The 15,862-nt window shown below is 41.1% G+C and overlaps 2 protein-coding genes across 3 annotated transcripts in view; one reads left to right on the top strand and one right to left on the bottom strand.

Annotated features, from left to right (window-relative positions):
- The window catches only part of LOC125308413 (complement C4-B-like), a 28,812-nt gene extending 22,701 nt beyond the window's left edge, over window positions 1–6,111 (top strand). The window contains exons 29-41 of the mRNA XM_048264916.1: window positions 1,196–1,392; window positions 2,595–2,750; window positions 3,009–3,068; window positions 3,177–3,270; window positions 3,640–3,811; window positions 4,095–4,182; window positions 4,340–4,414; window positions 4,545–4,647; window positions 4,775–4,864; window positions 4,962–5,054; window positions 5,151–5,234; window positions 5,325–5,469; window positions 5,608–6,111. Of these exons, the coding sequence (XP_048120873.1) occupies window positions 1,196–1,392; window positions 2,595–2,750; window positions 3,009–3,068; window positions 3,177–3,270; window positions 3,640–3,811; window positions 4,095–4,182; window positions 4,340–4,414; window positions 4,545–4,647; window positions 4,775–4,864; window positions 4,962–5,054; window positions 5,151–5,234; window positions 5,325–5,469; window positions 5,608–5,749 (1,499 nt within the window). The 3' untranslated portion in view covers window positions 5,750–6,111. The remainder of the gene's footprint in view (window positions 1–1,195; window positions 1,393–2,594; window positions 2,751–3,008; window positions 3,069–3,176; window positions 3,271–3,639; window positions 3,812–4,094; window positions 4,183–4,339; window positions 4,415–4,544; window positions 4,648–4,774; window positions 4,865–4,961; window positions 5,055–5,150; window positions 5,235–5,324; window positions 5,470–5,607) is intronic.
- The window catches only part of LOC125308414 (tripartite motif-containing protein 3-like), a 33,713-nt gene continuing 23,894 nt past the window's right edge, over window positions 6,044–15,862 (bottom strand). For both annotated transcript variants that reach the window (XM_048264917.1, XM_048264918.1), the window contains exons 7-13: window positions 15,396–15,499; window positions 15,082–15,249; window positions 14,672–14,840; window positions 13,255–13,314; window positions 12,613–12,683; window positions 12,198–12,338; window positions 6,044–9,421 (exon numbers count right to left, since the gene is read on the bottom strand). In XM_048264917.1, the coding sequence (XP_048120874.1) occupies window positions 9,269–9,421; window positions 12,198–12,338; window positions 12,613–12,683; window positions 13,255–13,314; window positions 14,672–14,840; window positions 15,082–15,249; window positions 15,396–15,499 (866 nt within the window). In that variant the 3' untranslated portion in view covers window positions 6,044–9,268. The remainder of the gene's footprint in view (window positions 9,422–12,197; window positions 12,339–12,612; window positions 12,684–13,254; window positions 13,315–14,671; window positions 14,841–15,081; window positions 15,250–15,395; window positions 15,500–15,862) is intronic.

The following is a 15,862-nucleotide window of genomic DNA, read 5'->3' on the forward strand; positions in this document are numbered from 1 at the left end:
GTCGCCACCATCCTGTGTGGACGTGGGTTGCAAGGCCCATTTTTCACAACATCCATCTCAGAGCTTCGGTTCTCCGGTGCGCCCTCTCGCCTAGGTGAAGAGTTGGCCTCTCTGCAGGTCAGGTTGTTAGAGAGGATGAACTGCTCCGCTTCAGATGGAGACCGACATAGAGTTTGCCTGCCCCGATAAGTGATCTTCAGTGTGGCTGGGAACAAGAGAAACGTTTGAATCCCAGATGCTTCTATCCGCTTTCTCACCTCAGCAAAGGCCTTTCGTTTCTTAGTGGTGTCTGCGCTGTAGTCCGGGAAGAAGCGTAAAGTGTCATGCCATGTATTAGGCTCTTGCACTATTCAGGAGTGCTTGTCTATCAGTATAGTCTAGCAACTTGAATATAATTGTGCGAGGGCGGCTAACATTGGTGGTTCTGTCAGAGTACAGGCGGTGGGCTCGCTCGCTCTATTTTTATGTCTCGGTCAGCAACAGATGGGATCCATGTAGGTAGATTCGCCTTTAAAAAGGCGGTGCCGTTGTCACCCTCCACTCCTTCACTCAGGCCAACTAACCGTAGGTTGGATCTTCTACTTCGGTCTTCCATATCTGCCACCTTGGAACTCAGCTCATCAATTTTCAGCTTCATAGCATTGACCTGGTCTCTATCATGTCTAGCTGCTGCTTGCGTAGAATCGCACCTTGACTGAAGTCGTTGAACGGATTTCTCCAGCTGTTCAATCTGACCAGTGGCTGTCGTTATAGTGTCAGTGGCATTCTTCAGTTCAAGTCTAAGGTCCAATATTTGCGGGAGAAGCACATCATCAAGAGCAGCTTTTACCGCAGCAGTGACAATGTAATTTAGCTCTGACCTCTGTTCCGCTAAGGCCTGCTTAACTCCTGCTAAGATGGCGCTGTCCAGGTCTGCTTTGGAGATGCTAGTCGGTGATTCCTTGAATTTCTTCTTGACAGGGGAAAGTTCGGTTTCCTTAGTCGCACCAGTATTATGTGATACCGACATTTTAGAGGTTTTGACGTAATTCAACATAATTTGCTTTCTAATAAACTGAAAGTAACGAGTAGTAAGTGGAGCACACAAAATTCACGTCTGCACCGCCATGAATCAGTAACGTGACTCCGGTATCATTATATTAACATTGAAACATTGAAGTCACTTTTAATATTTACACCATTCTTGTGCTTGAAGGTGAAAATATGTGTTTCTGGGGACCAAAAATGGACCGGAGCTCTAACGTCCATGCACGAGCAGACCCGCTTTCTTTGGAGACCACAGCGTACGCCCTGCTACAGACTCTGGCCATGAATGACACTCAGAATGCCAGGAAAACTGCATTATGGATAATGGGACAGCGCAGGTTTGGAAGCTCATTCCACTCCACCCAGGTGAGTCTAAGGGCACAGAGCAGTAGCGTAACCAATCGATGGTAGGCCCAAGTGCAAGAGTGTTACGCGAGACCCGTATCGAATTACTATGGCCCAGGATGATTTAGCTCTGATACATGCAATACACATTAAGGGTGACTTCAATTGTTTAAGCAAAGGGCCTGAGGCACCGAAGTAGTTTAGTAGTTACAGATTACAATTTCAAATTAAAAACACACGACTACATAGGATCCATTACATGTGAAAACATTACAAATAATTTTATTAACAGCCTGCAGGCCAGGGTAATCTAATATTACTGCATTAACATCAACTCGCATGGAACTATGGGAACACTCAATGCTCCTCTTCAACCCTCTGCTGTAACTGCAAGCGTAGATTGCTTGCTTATAAACTCGCACTGCGCAGAAACAAAACTTAATGTAGCCTAACTTATTTAACCGTGCAGAAACCAAATAAAATCATTCATATGCATACAATCCCCAATATGCGTGAATTAGGCCATTAGAAGAAGGCCATCTTACGAGCCTTTCGTTGTGCAAAATCATCAACGATGTTCCCAATATTTAATACTCTGGCTCTCGTATTTCCAATGGACAGGATAGCTAACACACTGAGCCTCCCCTGCCTAATGCTGCTCCTTAGGTAGGTCTTAATAAGTTTGAGTTTGGAAAAAGATCGATCAGCTGTTGCCACAGTCACAGACAATGTCAGAAACAACATGAGAGCAGTACACCCTTTCCCCTTGCTCTTTACGCTCCTGCCGCTTCTTGCAGCCGCTCTCGTGTTTGAAGGGCATTTTGGTCGGAACGATGACTGAAATGTGCAGCCACCATCCATTCAAAAAATCACAACAAATCACTTAGCCTACCCAGAAATCCTTGCTGCATCTCAGTAGAAAGAAAGATACTCTAAAAAAAAAAGTTCTAAAAAAAAAAGGAGGCAGGGCGGGGGTAACGACGGGCCCCGGGAGGTCACGGGCCCTGGTGCGACTGCACTTGCTGCACCTACTATAGTTACGCCACTGGCAGTGAGGTCCTCAAATCATAAACTTTCAGGACCGAGTACCTCAACTCACGGCATTAAAAAGCCCAAGCAAAAAAATAAGCTTGTACCCAAAATGTATCAAGGCCAGCAGTTGTTGGATATTTACACACCAATGAGTCCAAATTCAGCTAATCTGGATTCTTAACTGTCTGAAGGATACAGTTGTTGCCCTGGAGGCCCTTGCCACATTCAGCGAGCAGAACAATGATGTGAACGCCCTGGACCTCACTGTGGAGATGTGTTTTCAAGATGGCCGAAAGAATGTGGTGAGATTGACGAAACATAATGCTCTCACCCAGTCAGCCATCAAGGTAAAGGTGACATTCATTAGTCCAGTAACAGTAGTCTTACACACAAGTATTTTATCACTAGTACAATTGTGTAATACAATACTTTTACAGTGCTGTGTTAACATATGTAATTAGGATCCATTTCATACAGTAAAAAAATAAATGTTGATAGTATGAAATGCATATGCAGGTATTGTACCTAACGGGTGTGATTCCTACAGTAGATGTTTTACAGACCGTTTCCATATCCTTAATGATGCCATGTTTGTGTTACCTCAGATCAAGAAAGGGGGAAAAGTCTCTGTTCGCATTGAAGGAAAAGGAGACGCCACTTTGTCGGTATATACAAATTTGGGCTAAAAAATAACAAAAATTACTCTTTCTCAGATGAATCATTTAGTTATGTGCTTTTGGGTTTTGACAGGTGTGCCCCTTTTTATGCAACAGGTTTTGCAGAATTACAGGAGCCTGAAAAGGCCTGACTCAGCCTGTGATGAATTTTTCCTGAATGTCACGGTTGAAGGGGAAGTGGAATATGAACGTAAGCAAAGGGCTTTACAGATTCATATAGAATTTTATATTGAATTTCCCCTGGGGATCAATAAAGTATCTATCTATCTATCTATCTATATTGGATTTCTCAGTGCACTACTGTAACACTCTCTCTCTCTCACTCACTCACACACACACACACACACACACACACACACACACACACACACACACAGAGACACACCGGGAGGGAGGGGAGAGAGATGTCAAAATAACTTAATTATCGAGAAATCCATACCTACCCTTAAATAAAAGCATCAGTAACTATAGCAATATCTTCGTTGAAACTATTTTCAGCCATCGCCAGTTTTGGGTTTTCTTGGTAAAAAAAAGTAACTAGTTATTATTTTTTTCACAGCAAACAAAGATGATGACAGCTTGTATGACTATGAGAACTATGAGGATGAGGACCCACAGAAGGATGACCCAATGAGCCGGATGGACTGGTTTGACCTGCGCACCCGTAGGAAGAGACAGGCCCCTGCACAGGAGAAGAAGGAGAACTCTTTGACCTACACAGTCTGTTATGGGTGAGCAAAGACGAACATGTCATCATCCAAAAATGAAACTCTACACAACTCTATTCATCTCATCTGATTAGTACAGACTGAACATTGAAGTGTATCACAAAATGGATCACATATGTACTGTATGTAATATATTAAATATGTGGAATATTGAAATATCTCACTAAACAATGTAAACATCAGTGCCTTGTGACCAATGTTGCTGCCACTTCCACAAATGTAAGAGTATACATCTTGCTTCTATATCAGATTGAAGAGTTTAATTTTTTTTTAATTCATGCTCTAGGATGCAGAATGGGGCCTCTAAAGGGATGGTCATCGTGGACATCTCTCTGCTGAGTGGACTTATAGCAAATGTTAAGGACCTTGAGGAGGTACATTTTGACTGCACTGTCCTAGACACCATATGTCCACACTGACTTTAAAGACCAATCACTCTCAGGTTTAGAGAATTCCACTATTACAGTTTGAATGTTTAATTGTATCACATGAAGGTCATCACAGCCTAGTGTACTGTACATTCTCCTCTAGAAAGTAAAGGGCACAGAGAAGTACATTGACCACTATGATTTAGGATCCAACAGAGTGTACCTCTACTTCAATCAGGTGAGTTCTACTCACATCCTTACATTCTCTGCTGTTATCCAATTATCTCAATATCTTGTGTCTGATTATTAGCTCACTTGCCTGATTGATTTTAAAAGAGTGCTGCTCTAATGACTGGCTTTTACATCAGATAACAGACACCACGGAGTGTCTGCAGTTCACAGCGGAACAAATTGTACCTATTGGACTAGTCCAGCCAGCTGTTGCTGTAATCTACGACTACTATACTCCAAGTAAAAACATCTGCCTCTCTTCACTCTGGAAATACATCCTTTATGATTAAATGACTCACTCATTTCCACACTTGTATTATTTGATGTCAACAGTTCCCTTTTGTGATGGATTGCTGTTATTTTCCAGCTAAGAAATGTGGAGTTTTCTACAGTGCACCCCACAGAAGTACTATGGTTTCCAAGCTGTGTGATGGAGATGTCTGCGCTTGTGCAGAGGGTAAGTGGCACCTGAGGTATCTATTAAACCATAAACGTATTTGTATGAGTTGCTGCAAATTTGGATGTTACTACAACCCTATGTTCTGTGGTCACAGGTTCCTGTCCGACACCTAAAGTGACTTTCAGTGGAAACATGCTGTCAAACACACGCACTAACTTTGCCTGTTACAAGCCCATTGTTGATTTTGGTGAGTCTCTTGAATGAGTGATTTCATTCTTTTATCACAGATATTGCCTGGTCAAAAATTGGGATGTAACCTGGTCTGACTAATTATTTCTGGTAGTTTATGTTGTGAAGGTGGTCAACTCAACAGATGATGGCGTCTTCAATTTTTACTCTACAGAAGTTATCAAAGTTCTTCAAACAGGCAAGTCTTCAAGTATGGGAACATCTCCCAAGGCAATTATGTCAGTTCTGCATTGATTTATGTTAGTTATTGTATCACTTGTTTAAACAGGCAAAGATGAAGGAATTCACGTTGGTGCAACACGGGAACTCATTCAAAGACTATCTTGTGTAAATTTTGCTTTGGCCATGGAAGCCCAGTACATGTTCATGAGTACTAATACAGCCATCACACACACACTAGATGCTAATGGAAGGTAAGCAGTGAACACCCCATTTCTCCGATTAAAACCAATCACTAAATGACTTCCTACTGTACATGACAACATAAGCCAAGTGCACAATAAATTGACAATTTATGTCCTCTAATGGCATCCTGGATGTGACATCCGCAGCCCCAGGTACTTACTGAGCAGGGACGAGTGGCTGGAGAAGATTCCGGAAAAGAGCCAGTGCCAAGCCACAAGGAACCGCAAGGCCTGCAGACTACTCCAGACCTTCATGGAGCAGCATGAGATGACGCGCTGTGCCTTCTGAACTGGCCTGATGGACACTCGCATTTACGCTTTTAACTCTCATGCAGTAGGCCCTTAAAGGAGTTGTCCTGTCTTTAAGCAGGGGATTTTACTTCAAATGACCCTGAATGTTTTTAATTGCATGCACCTCTACAGTATTTGTCTTCCCTTAAAGTTCAGCCAGTCTGTTAAGAGGATACTTATAGGATGCTCCATTAATACATGTAAGCACTGTTTCACATAAAAAAACAACATCACTACATATACATCCATTTCTAAATGTATGTTTGTAATGACAAGGCAAGAGACCAGTAGATCAGTAAACCATGTGCTTTTATTACCAGTGCATATTGACAGAAATAAAATCATGGTCGTATCAGTCAACATAGTCAATGTAATGCAACAGGGAGGCCCTGGGGTAGGGAGCACAGTTACATTCCAAAAGTGTTTTTTTTTTTTTTTTTTTTAGTCCAGCAGCCTGACCTTCAGAACGGAACTGAACAGAGCAGAGCTGTGGAGGATTGGCAAAGATGGAGAGGTCTCCGAGGCCAGGGTTTGACATGGCCGGATAATGTCAGGCACAAAAAAAAAAGATATTTTTTTCTCATCTAACACAATAGTTTTGTGATTACATGTATGTGAAAGGTTTCATCTTTGCAGTTGTTGTGCATGGTAGTGTGTGAAGGTCCTTTTCAGTTGGTGAAACTTAAAAAAGACAGATTTACAAATCTGTAAAAGTTTCATCGTCTTTTAAATGTGAGTTTTGAAAATTCACAGTTGCCAGCTGACCACAGGTTGATTAAGTAATTGATGGTAATGTCTTTCTGATGACTGAAGAAAGGAGGAAAGTTAAAGAGCATGGTCATGTGTGTGATTTCTTATGGAACCATCTTGCAATATTCAAAAGTATTACATTCACTCCCAACAGATAAATAATTAGTTTGTTTCACATTTACAATAGACTATTTTAACTTATATTAGCTAAACATGTTTGGGAGATGGAATCAACCCTTTCCATGTTATTGCACAATTTACAATGGATCAGGATACAAAGACTGATGGACATCTCATTTGCAGTATTTGGATACTGTAAGAGTAAAATGGAGGAATACTCCTGTATGATCCAACACCTTGGCCGACAGGCCCACTCACGCTCTTCTCAAGCTTCAATATGTCCGTTTATTAAAGCAGATATGAATGGTAAAGTTTCATTGTGGTTGCTTTAAAAATGAAGGCTTTCTATGTATACCCCATGATCACCAAGTCAGCCGTACAGATGTCACAACCTCAACAGGTGAGAACAAACGGAGCAGCTGATATTCTAAAGCATGCCTCCGAAGCTTCTAAGCACCTCTAGACATTTGGCAACTTCTGCTTATTTTGGTGATTAATGATACAGTTGTGTTCCTGAACGGATGATCTACAAAAGATGATTATGTTCCACAAATGAGAGTAAATGTGTGCACAGTAGCACTGACATACCCACGTCCGTGTGTGTGTGTGTGTGTGTATGTGTGAAGGATGGGCCAGATGAATCACCTGACCAATGTGTGTTAATTCTTGGCTGAATTAATCCTGACCAAAAGTTTAAAATTTGTTGTACAGACAACAGCTTGCTACAAAGGTAAGATTTCATGCATTGGGGCTGAAAAGGGGTGTCTCCTCATATCAAGGCATATACCAGCAGCAGCGGAAATTCAGATGCATCAAATTAGAAAAATAATTTGTAAACTATAAGATTGCGTACAAAATGAAATAAATTAATGTTTTCTTTTTTACCATTTTTTTCTGCATTTTGTGTAAAAGACCTGATAAAATAAAAAGAAATTGTGCTATTCAAGTCAGCAATACATAGATAGAACACACATTTGTATGGCCAGGCTTGTGTGAAGCTGCTGATGCCGCAAGCACAATTTGACTACAAGCTGCCTTGCTCACACCAAAATAGTATACTGTCAAAGCTGAGATGTTACACTCGCGAACCGCTAGACTAGAAACAAGATCAATCAAGAGAAATCGGCAGATAGCTATTCAATTTATACACTATACAAAGCAGTCATATACAGCAAGTCAATGTACAGAGATGCAGTTTGAAATGGTTTGTCCCCTCAGTGTTGGCGTACCCTTACAGGTACAACCTATATTGTGTAGTGATACAAATTTGGAATTCTTTTGAAATTAATTTTAGACTTATGCACTTTGTGACACAAACCATGGCATTGTTCTTGGTGTAATGGTCAAATGCTCCTGTGAAAGTCTCCCTGTGGAGAAGTAGTCATCACCTGCTTTTCCAGGTGAAACTGAATCAAGGCATGTTTGCAGTGTAATACAAACTTTTTAAAAAAGGCTTGGATGGGTTACATCAGCTAGCTGTCTTCCTACCCAGGTCGGATATTATCTGAAAGGAGGTTATAAGAATGTGGAAAGCCACGGTCATAGTGACTGTTTTGAAATCCTTGCTAAAATCCTCATCTCTTCCGATTTGCGTTCAATAGCCATTGAGCCTGTGGAAACTGTGGATGGAGATCCTATTTGTATGATGTCTGTACAGCTGTCTCTGTCTGGAAGTACTTTTTGTTTTTGTTTATGTCTGGAGGTATCAGCTGTAGTTGGTGTTGGAACCACCTTTTAAACTCTCTTAAACCTTTTCTTTTATTGTGAAGCACTTTGGATGCAAATGTGCTATATAATTCAAATGTACTGACTTACACCACTTCAAATCATCTTAGGTCATACCATGGCTGTTCATAGATGAGACATGGGCAAGTATACAACGTCTCAGAATTCCTTCTTTAGAAACAAAAACATGACAACAACCACTGTTATGTGATCTTCCCAGCATGTCGAAAATGTGGATTTGATATTGATATTTACAATATGGGGATAACGTAGGGCACCTTAGCTTCTAATTGTGGCCTGTCCTACATTGTTCTTTAGCAGAATATGCATGACTTGTTTCTTATTGTGCTGCCACCTGATTCCAATACTCAAATGAATAATGGGAATCAGGGATTTTTTGAAATGTGTTAATGTGTTTCACAACTACACGTGGATGGTCTGATCTGTAAAGAAGTGATCCTTCAGTACGGATAATTGGACAATTATTATGTACAAAGAAGCCAGTGGAATAACCTGGGTTACTACAGAGAAGCAAACAGCAAATTGATCTTCTGCCATAAATATTTTGCTCATGCTAGCACAAAATCTGCATTTCAATAGTTTAACAATATGATATGACTTGCATGTTCTTCCAACCACTTCAGGTACTGTAATGGACAGGAACTACCTCAGCAGTTTCCTGCCTTGAATTCTCTTACGTCAGGTTTGATAGCAAAAACTGTACTCACACTTTGTAAATGGTTCCTACTACAGTATGTCCATCAGAGAAAACTACATAAAAGGAAGCGAGAATGTGCAAATTAAAATGGCATATAACAGGAAGGTCATGGCACCCTGTTTCAGTACATTTAGTTGTGTCCTTCAGTGTTCAGTGCTGGATGTGGTCAAATCTTGCCCGCTGACCTGGCGTCCGTAGGTGGTGCTACTGCAGGTAGCGGTAGACCTTGAAGCAGTGGTTCCCGGAATCAGCCACTGCCACGTGGCCGTCCGAGGTCAGGGCCAGACCTTGGGGTCCATACAAGGGGTCGGCAGTGGTGTTGATGTAAGACAGAAAGGAACCTGAGCTGTCAAACACCTAAAAGACACACAAGCACAATACACAAGACAACTTAAACACCCTTGGTTGGAATCTACAGTTCATAAATGTTGAATTTAACTGAACACATTTCTAAAAGAACAGACCGGGACGCTGCTGCTCCTAAATATAAAGAACAAACGTTTTATTTATGGATACCTAGTACACAGTACACAGAGACAAGGAAAGGGTAAGGCTAGATCTTAAAGAAAATGGCAGCCTTTCAGTATTCAGGGACACATTTTAGGCAAGGTGTCTTGCAGTGAACTTTGCATAATAAAATTCCCTTTCCCATTCCACACTAATACCACAGGGTGGCGGTAATGCACCAGGTTATTGTCTGTGCCAGAGACAGTAAACGACTCTGTGCACTACTAGCCTTAAAACACTGAGAAGAAGAGGAAGGAGCAGGCTAACGGCCGTCATAAGCTAAAGAGCATGCTGACATGCACTCAATGCACGTCACATTTCTGAATTCACTTATAGCAAAGACAGTAAAAGGCAATATCAATAATACATTAGGCATTTGAGTTTGAGTTTTTGAGATTACATCTGGGACGAAGTGCTATGCAAACAAACCTGCATGAACACAATAGATTTGTCATTGAGTATAGGGCTTCGGACTGTGACTAAACCTAACCTGTCATTACATCCACAGGAACTTCAGTGACATCCCTTTCCAAACCCATAGGTATATGGAGTTGCCCCTCCCCCTGTTGCAGCTGTAAAAGCATCCACTCTCTTGGGAAGGATTTTGTGACTGTACACAGTTCACAGAGCAAGGTCCCTAAAGACATGTTCAAATGATTTTGGTATGGAAGAACTTAACTGGCTTGCAGAGACCAGGGTTCTCTACATCATCGAACACCTTTGGGATGAGCTAGAATGGACATTGCAAGCCAGGCCTTCCTGTCCCCACATCAGCGCCTGACCTCACAACCACTCTTCTGAATAAATGGAGACACCAGACACTAAAATCTTCTGGAAATCCTTCCCAAAAGACTGGAAATGGCTAAAGCTGTAAAAGGGAACCAACTCCATATTAATACCTATTTAGAATGCAATGTCATTGAAGTTCCTGTTGGTGTAATGGCAGGTATCCCAATACTTTTGTATAGTGTATGTATGGGCATGACATTTTTGGAAAATGGCATGCACTGTGCAGCATAAAAGGTTGTGTTGTGACATTTAAAAACTGAAATCTAGTTCATCCTAACCGACATCCAGCATAGGTTTATATAAGAAAACTAGGAACTGACTGAACTGAAACATAGACCTATCTTTAAACTCCTGACAGTCATCGGATTGCAAATGAACACAATGGGTTGCCAGTGTGGCTATCCATATATGATGGCTGCAGCACTTCCATATTCACATAATTTTGTATCATGTGAATATTGTTATTGTGTGCATTTCAGATGTGGAATGTGGTAACTATCTGGCTGATCTCTATACCTGTATTGTTTGTAGTTGCTCCATATCAGATTTAAGCAAGATACTTATGTCCTTAAATGCATGTTTACAGATATGAAGACTCCCCAGACTAGGCACTAGAAATGGTGAGCTCTCATCTCCATCAAAGAAAAAATGCAGGACTGATGACACTCTGTCAACTCCATGATGGAACACAGAGAAAGAGGTCGATGTGGCACCAGCAGCGTTGCAATTCAATCATCTACAGCCTCTGGGTGTCCAGCTGCTCACAGCAGAGGCCCACACCTGCGGTCAAGACCGCTGTCAAGGTTTGCGTGCGAGAACACCAACAAGCAGACAGCTAAAAAGCATTGCAAGAGGATGCAAGTACAAGTGGACCAACGTGGAGGTCAGCGCTTTCTCCAAGTAAATGAGGCTGTTTTATTTTACATGGCCAAGGTAAAGCTGGAGCATATCTCCCGATTGCTGGCATCAGAATAACATTTTCTCCGCACCGTTCCCTGGCAGTCTCATGAGTAGGGACAGGTACAGAACGATTTCCTGGAGCGTTCACATGAGCGATCCACACCACAAGATGCGAAAAATGACAAGAGGAGGGCAAGCGAGAGACACGACAGCCTGTTCAGTGCCAGACCTCAGCTGGACACCATCCAGAACGCCTGCAAAGCACTCCATCATCCCCACAGGAACCTTAAGGTGGACGAAAGAATGCCAGCAACCAAGGGCTTCAAGTTGTCCATTCTCCAGCCATTACTGCTACTTAACTATTGCCTCAATAAGGACATAACAACTAAAACCTTTCTTTGTAAAATATTCTACTACCTAGTGAAAATAAAAAGTAAAACAAGACATGCAAACTACTTATACATATTGTAAAGTAGCAGTAACAAGAAATGCACTGGGATAAAACACCCAAGCATCATACTGTTTTTTTGAGTCTGCCCTCTGACTCAAGAGGGTTAAAGAAATGCAACTTCAAGCATTCAGTTGTTTATCAATTGAATGCATTAACCTGATCAAGAGTAAATATATATGCCAGTGAATACTAGTGATAATCAGGAAACATGATTCTAAAGGGTTGATACTGCCATCATGTTTTAGCAATACAAAGCAACTGCAGCACCATTTGGTATGACATGCACAAAACAGCACAGTGCTTTCAATAATCCATTTTACATTTATTTTATTAATTTATTTCTTAATCCATTGTTTGAAGTTCATATCTATCTAATCCTTCTGTTTATTCATGTGCTTGTGTGTGCCCTCTGATTCAGGTCAGATAAATACTAGCCTAGTGATTGATACAGATGTCTATAGCTCTGGACAGCTAGCACTGTCCTACCTGTATCCGGCTGTTCCCCCAATCTGCCACGATGATGTTGCCATTGGAATCCACAGCCACCCCGGTGGGAGCGTTGAACTGGCCGTTGCCCTCTCCGTGAGAGCCGAACTTAAACAGGAACTCCCCATCAGCACTGTACACCTAGAGGAAATGTGGGGCCGGGTCATTGTATATCAACCTCTTCTAAAACAGGATGTGGACTATCTGTCCCAGAAAGCACATGGAAACAGTCATTTGGGGAGCACAACAGGGAAACATGGAGTCTGTATACAACTAAATATAATACAGCTTGCCCAATAACAATGAAGTTTATTCATGTAACCAACTTAATCAAAATCATTTTATTTGAAATAGCAAAAAAAAACTTTGCCTGTAAATTGCTCTAAAACAAATTGTAAGCAAAAAAAAACGTTACCTTCACGGAATGATTGTGGAAATCTGTCACAATGATTTCATTCTTGTTGTTGACAGCAACAAAGTGTGGACCTTCAGGGAGATACAAAAGAGATAGAGAGAGAAGAGAAAGAAGAGGAGTGGTAGAGAGGAAGAGAGGATGGTGAATCATAAATGGAGGAGGAAGATCTATTTTTGCCTGTGCTGGGAAACCCTGTGTTAAAGTGATGACAGACGTCTTCAACTCAAAACAACAGTGAGACAGAGGACTATTTATTTAAATTGTCATGGCGATCCATCCAGCAGTAAAGGCTATAAAGAGATGAGACAATCTTTTTAATTTGGTTTATGTCGATGTCACAACCACACAGATATTACCACTTCAGTCTGATGAATATAAAATGCAAACAAGGACACAACAACACAAAAACAAGTACTTAACAAAACAAAAACAAAACAAACTCGTTTTAAATCACACACACAAAGAGAAAGAAAGAAAGAAAGAGAAGATGAAAGCAATATGTTGTGATAATAGATAGAGAGAAACGGCAAGGGGGTGAAAATGAGAATGAAATAATGACTAAAGAAGACAACAAATGACCCTTGATGTGTTTACATTCACAGACACAGAGCGGGTAACTTACACATCCAGTAGCGTACTTACTGAACACTGGGCCTGATTTACTAAGCTTTTGCTCCAGTGTATTGTTTGCACCACTCTTGTCTGGAGGGAATAAAATAAAGGTTGACGTCAGCATTGCCATTCAGAAAACAAACAATGGAAGGGGACGTGTCCATGGCCACACTCCCATTGCTAATATCTGACCAATCCACAAGTGGAGTAAATTACTAAAACAAAGATGAATTTATTTCAACAATATGAGTCTTTATAGCACTAAATCACAGAACTCCATAGCTATCTTCATGTTATAAAAGAATGTGTCTACACATTCTCAGTAAATCTGACACAGCAGTTGATCAAATGGAATGATCAAGTGTAACATCATGCTTAAATGTAATCATGTATTAGGAAAATAGTATAACTGTACAACGTTAGATGCTTCCAGTAAAGGTTAAATAGGACCATTTTGATCTTATTGAGTTCTGCGATGACAACCTATTAAACATTAACACATTTCTTTCACTCTGTCTTATGTTATCAAATAATTAGTATATAATCATCACTTTACTTGGAGTCAATTAGGACCGATTTCTCTTTGCCTTGATTAACACACAGTCTAATAATCTGCCCTACTCATGGCCCAACTTAATTCATGTAAATTGGCAGGCATGCATAGCAAAAAAGAGAACAAAAGAAGCATGCAATCAGAACCTTCAACTGTCTGCTCTTCCACCACATGACAAGTAGCTTAATGCGACGATTTCATGGTCTAAATTTACTGAATGCTCCCACTTAAAGCATTCTGGGTGACTTTCGACCCACTGAAAAGATCTTTCCCACATCACAACGGTGGCATCAAATCAAAGGACCATGGACTAATGCTGGACATTCAAATGACTACATGAAAGGATGACATGCTTGTTTGGGAGCATGCAAATCACTGGTAGCAAGCCTGGGTAAATCTGGCCCATCAAATGATTAAAGTGACTTCCTCTCCCCACGTTACCAGCCATTTCTGGTTCCTCTTTGTTAGACGTCTAGTCATTACCACAATGACAATCTCCTCTATGCCAATGACAAGGTTCATGTCTCACTGTTGACTACAACAGTCAGAGGGGAAACTGAATGATTGCGAGTTGACTCTATTGACTTTATATAGCATTGACTTGATCTAGACAGAGGAGTTGACAAAGTGTGGTTATGAAGAGAGTTAATATAAAATTATGAGAATATTAAACTCGCTTAAACTCTGCTAACCCAAAATCATATGACCGTATGGACAAACAGGGCATCTGTGAGAGAGTTCCCACTGAACTCGAATACTGTGATTCATGTTTTATATGTTAATTGTTATGGTAACTGTGGTGTAATCTACACTGTGTATATGTTAATTGTAGTAATTGTAGTAGTCATGTTAGGCAGACATCAGTTCTAAATGCTACAGACATTGTTACTGTACCTGTAAACTGTCTGTCTGATGTTCCTCTCGCACCAAATTTGGTCACCAGTTTGCCATTGGACTGGAAGATGAACACGCAGCAGGCCTTATTGTCCACGGTGATGATGTGGCCATTTTTGTCCACCGCTACTCCCTTTGGTCCCATTAGTCTTCCTGCTCCGATTTTATTCTGTCCAGGAACAAGAGGGACAAGGTTTAGAAGTCATATTTTTACCGGTGGTGATTCAGAAAATGGCTTGGTACAGACATGGATATACATCTGTTCGTTCCATGTCTGTATCACATTCCTTTGAATTAAAAACTCTCATAATTTGAGCTATCAGTTAAGAGTTGCTAGTGATAGTACTGGCGCTTAGCATACAGCTAAAGACTAACGTTTTGATCTCTCTATTCGGCTCCCACACATTTACCTTAAACTTCCCGTCCGAGGAGAAGATGCTGACCCATCGGTTGTCGTAGTCGGCCACAATGATGTCACCATTTGTATCTACGGTCACCCCTGTGGGGCGCTGCAGTTGCCCTGGGGAACGACCTCTGACCCCAAATCTTAGTTTAAACTGCCCATCATTGGAGAAGACCTGTGATGGAGGTGGGTTTAGTTTGAAATAACTGGAATTATCTTTGATTGACAAGACCAACGCCTGCAAAAATTATCTATAATTTGTTTCTTAAAGGCTGTTTGCAACTAATCTCTTAAAAAGCACTTTCACTGACAAGCACTAACCTGTATGCACTGGTTGTTGCTGTCAGCCACCACAATTCGACCATTGCTGGAGGCAGAAATGCCTTGTAGGTTGGTGAACTCCCCTCTTTCACGCCCACGTGTGCCTGAGGACAGTCAAAAGTATACCGTAGCACACTCAGCCACTAGTGTCACAGAATTGTACAGTTCTCACATGAAATTCTTAAAGGTGCTATTTAGAGTTTTGCTTACTTTGAAACATCCAAAACAGACTTCCAAAATGGCAGGAGAATGACGTAATGTCAAAATGCCTATGGTCCGTATTGTTCAAATATCCAAGCTAAGTTAGCTTGCAAACCAGCTACAGCCAGCCCCAGTCTTATGTAATAACACATAGTCTGTCTAGTCACACAGTGTATTAAATGCATTATAAGTCAGTGGAAGTGTGTTCAATTTATCTATGGAACACAACAAAGGGGAAACTAGCATATACACTGGAAACTAGCTGA

The sequence above is a fragment of the Alosa alosa genome, chromosome 15 (genome assembly GCF_017589495.1).
Source record: "Alosa alosa isolate M-15738 ecotype Scorff River chromosome 15, AALO_Geno_1.1, whole genome shotgun sequence".
NCBI classification, from domain to species: Eukaryota; Metazoa; Chordata; class Actinopteri; order Clupeiformes; family Clupeidae; genus Alosa; species Alosa alosa.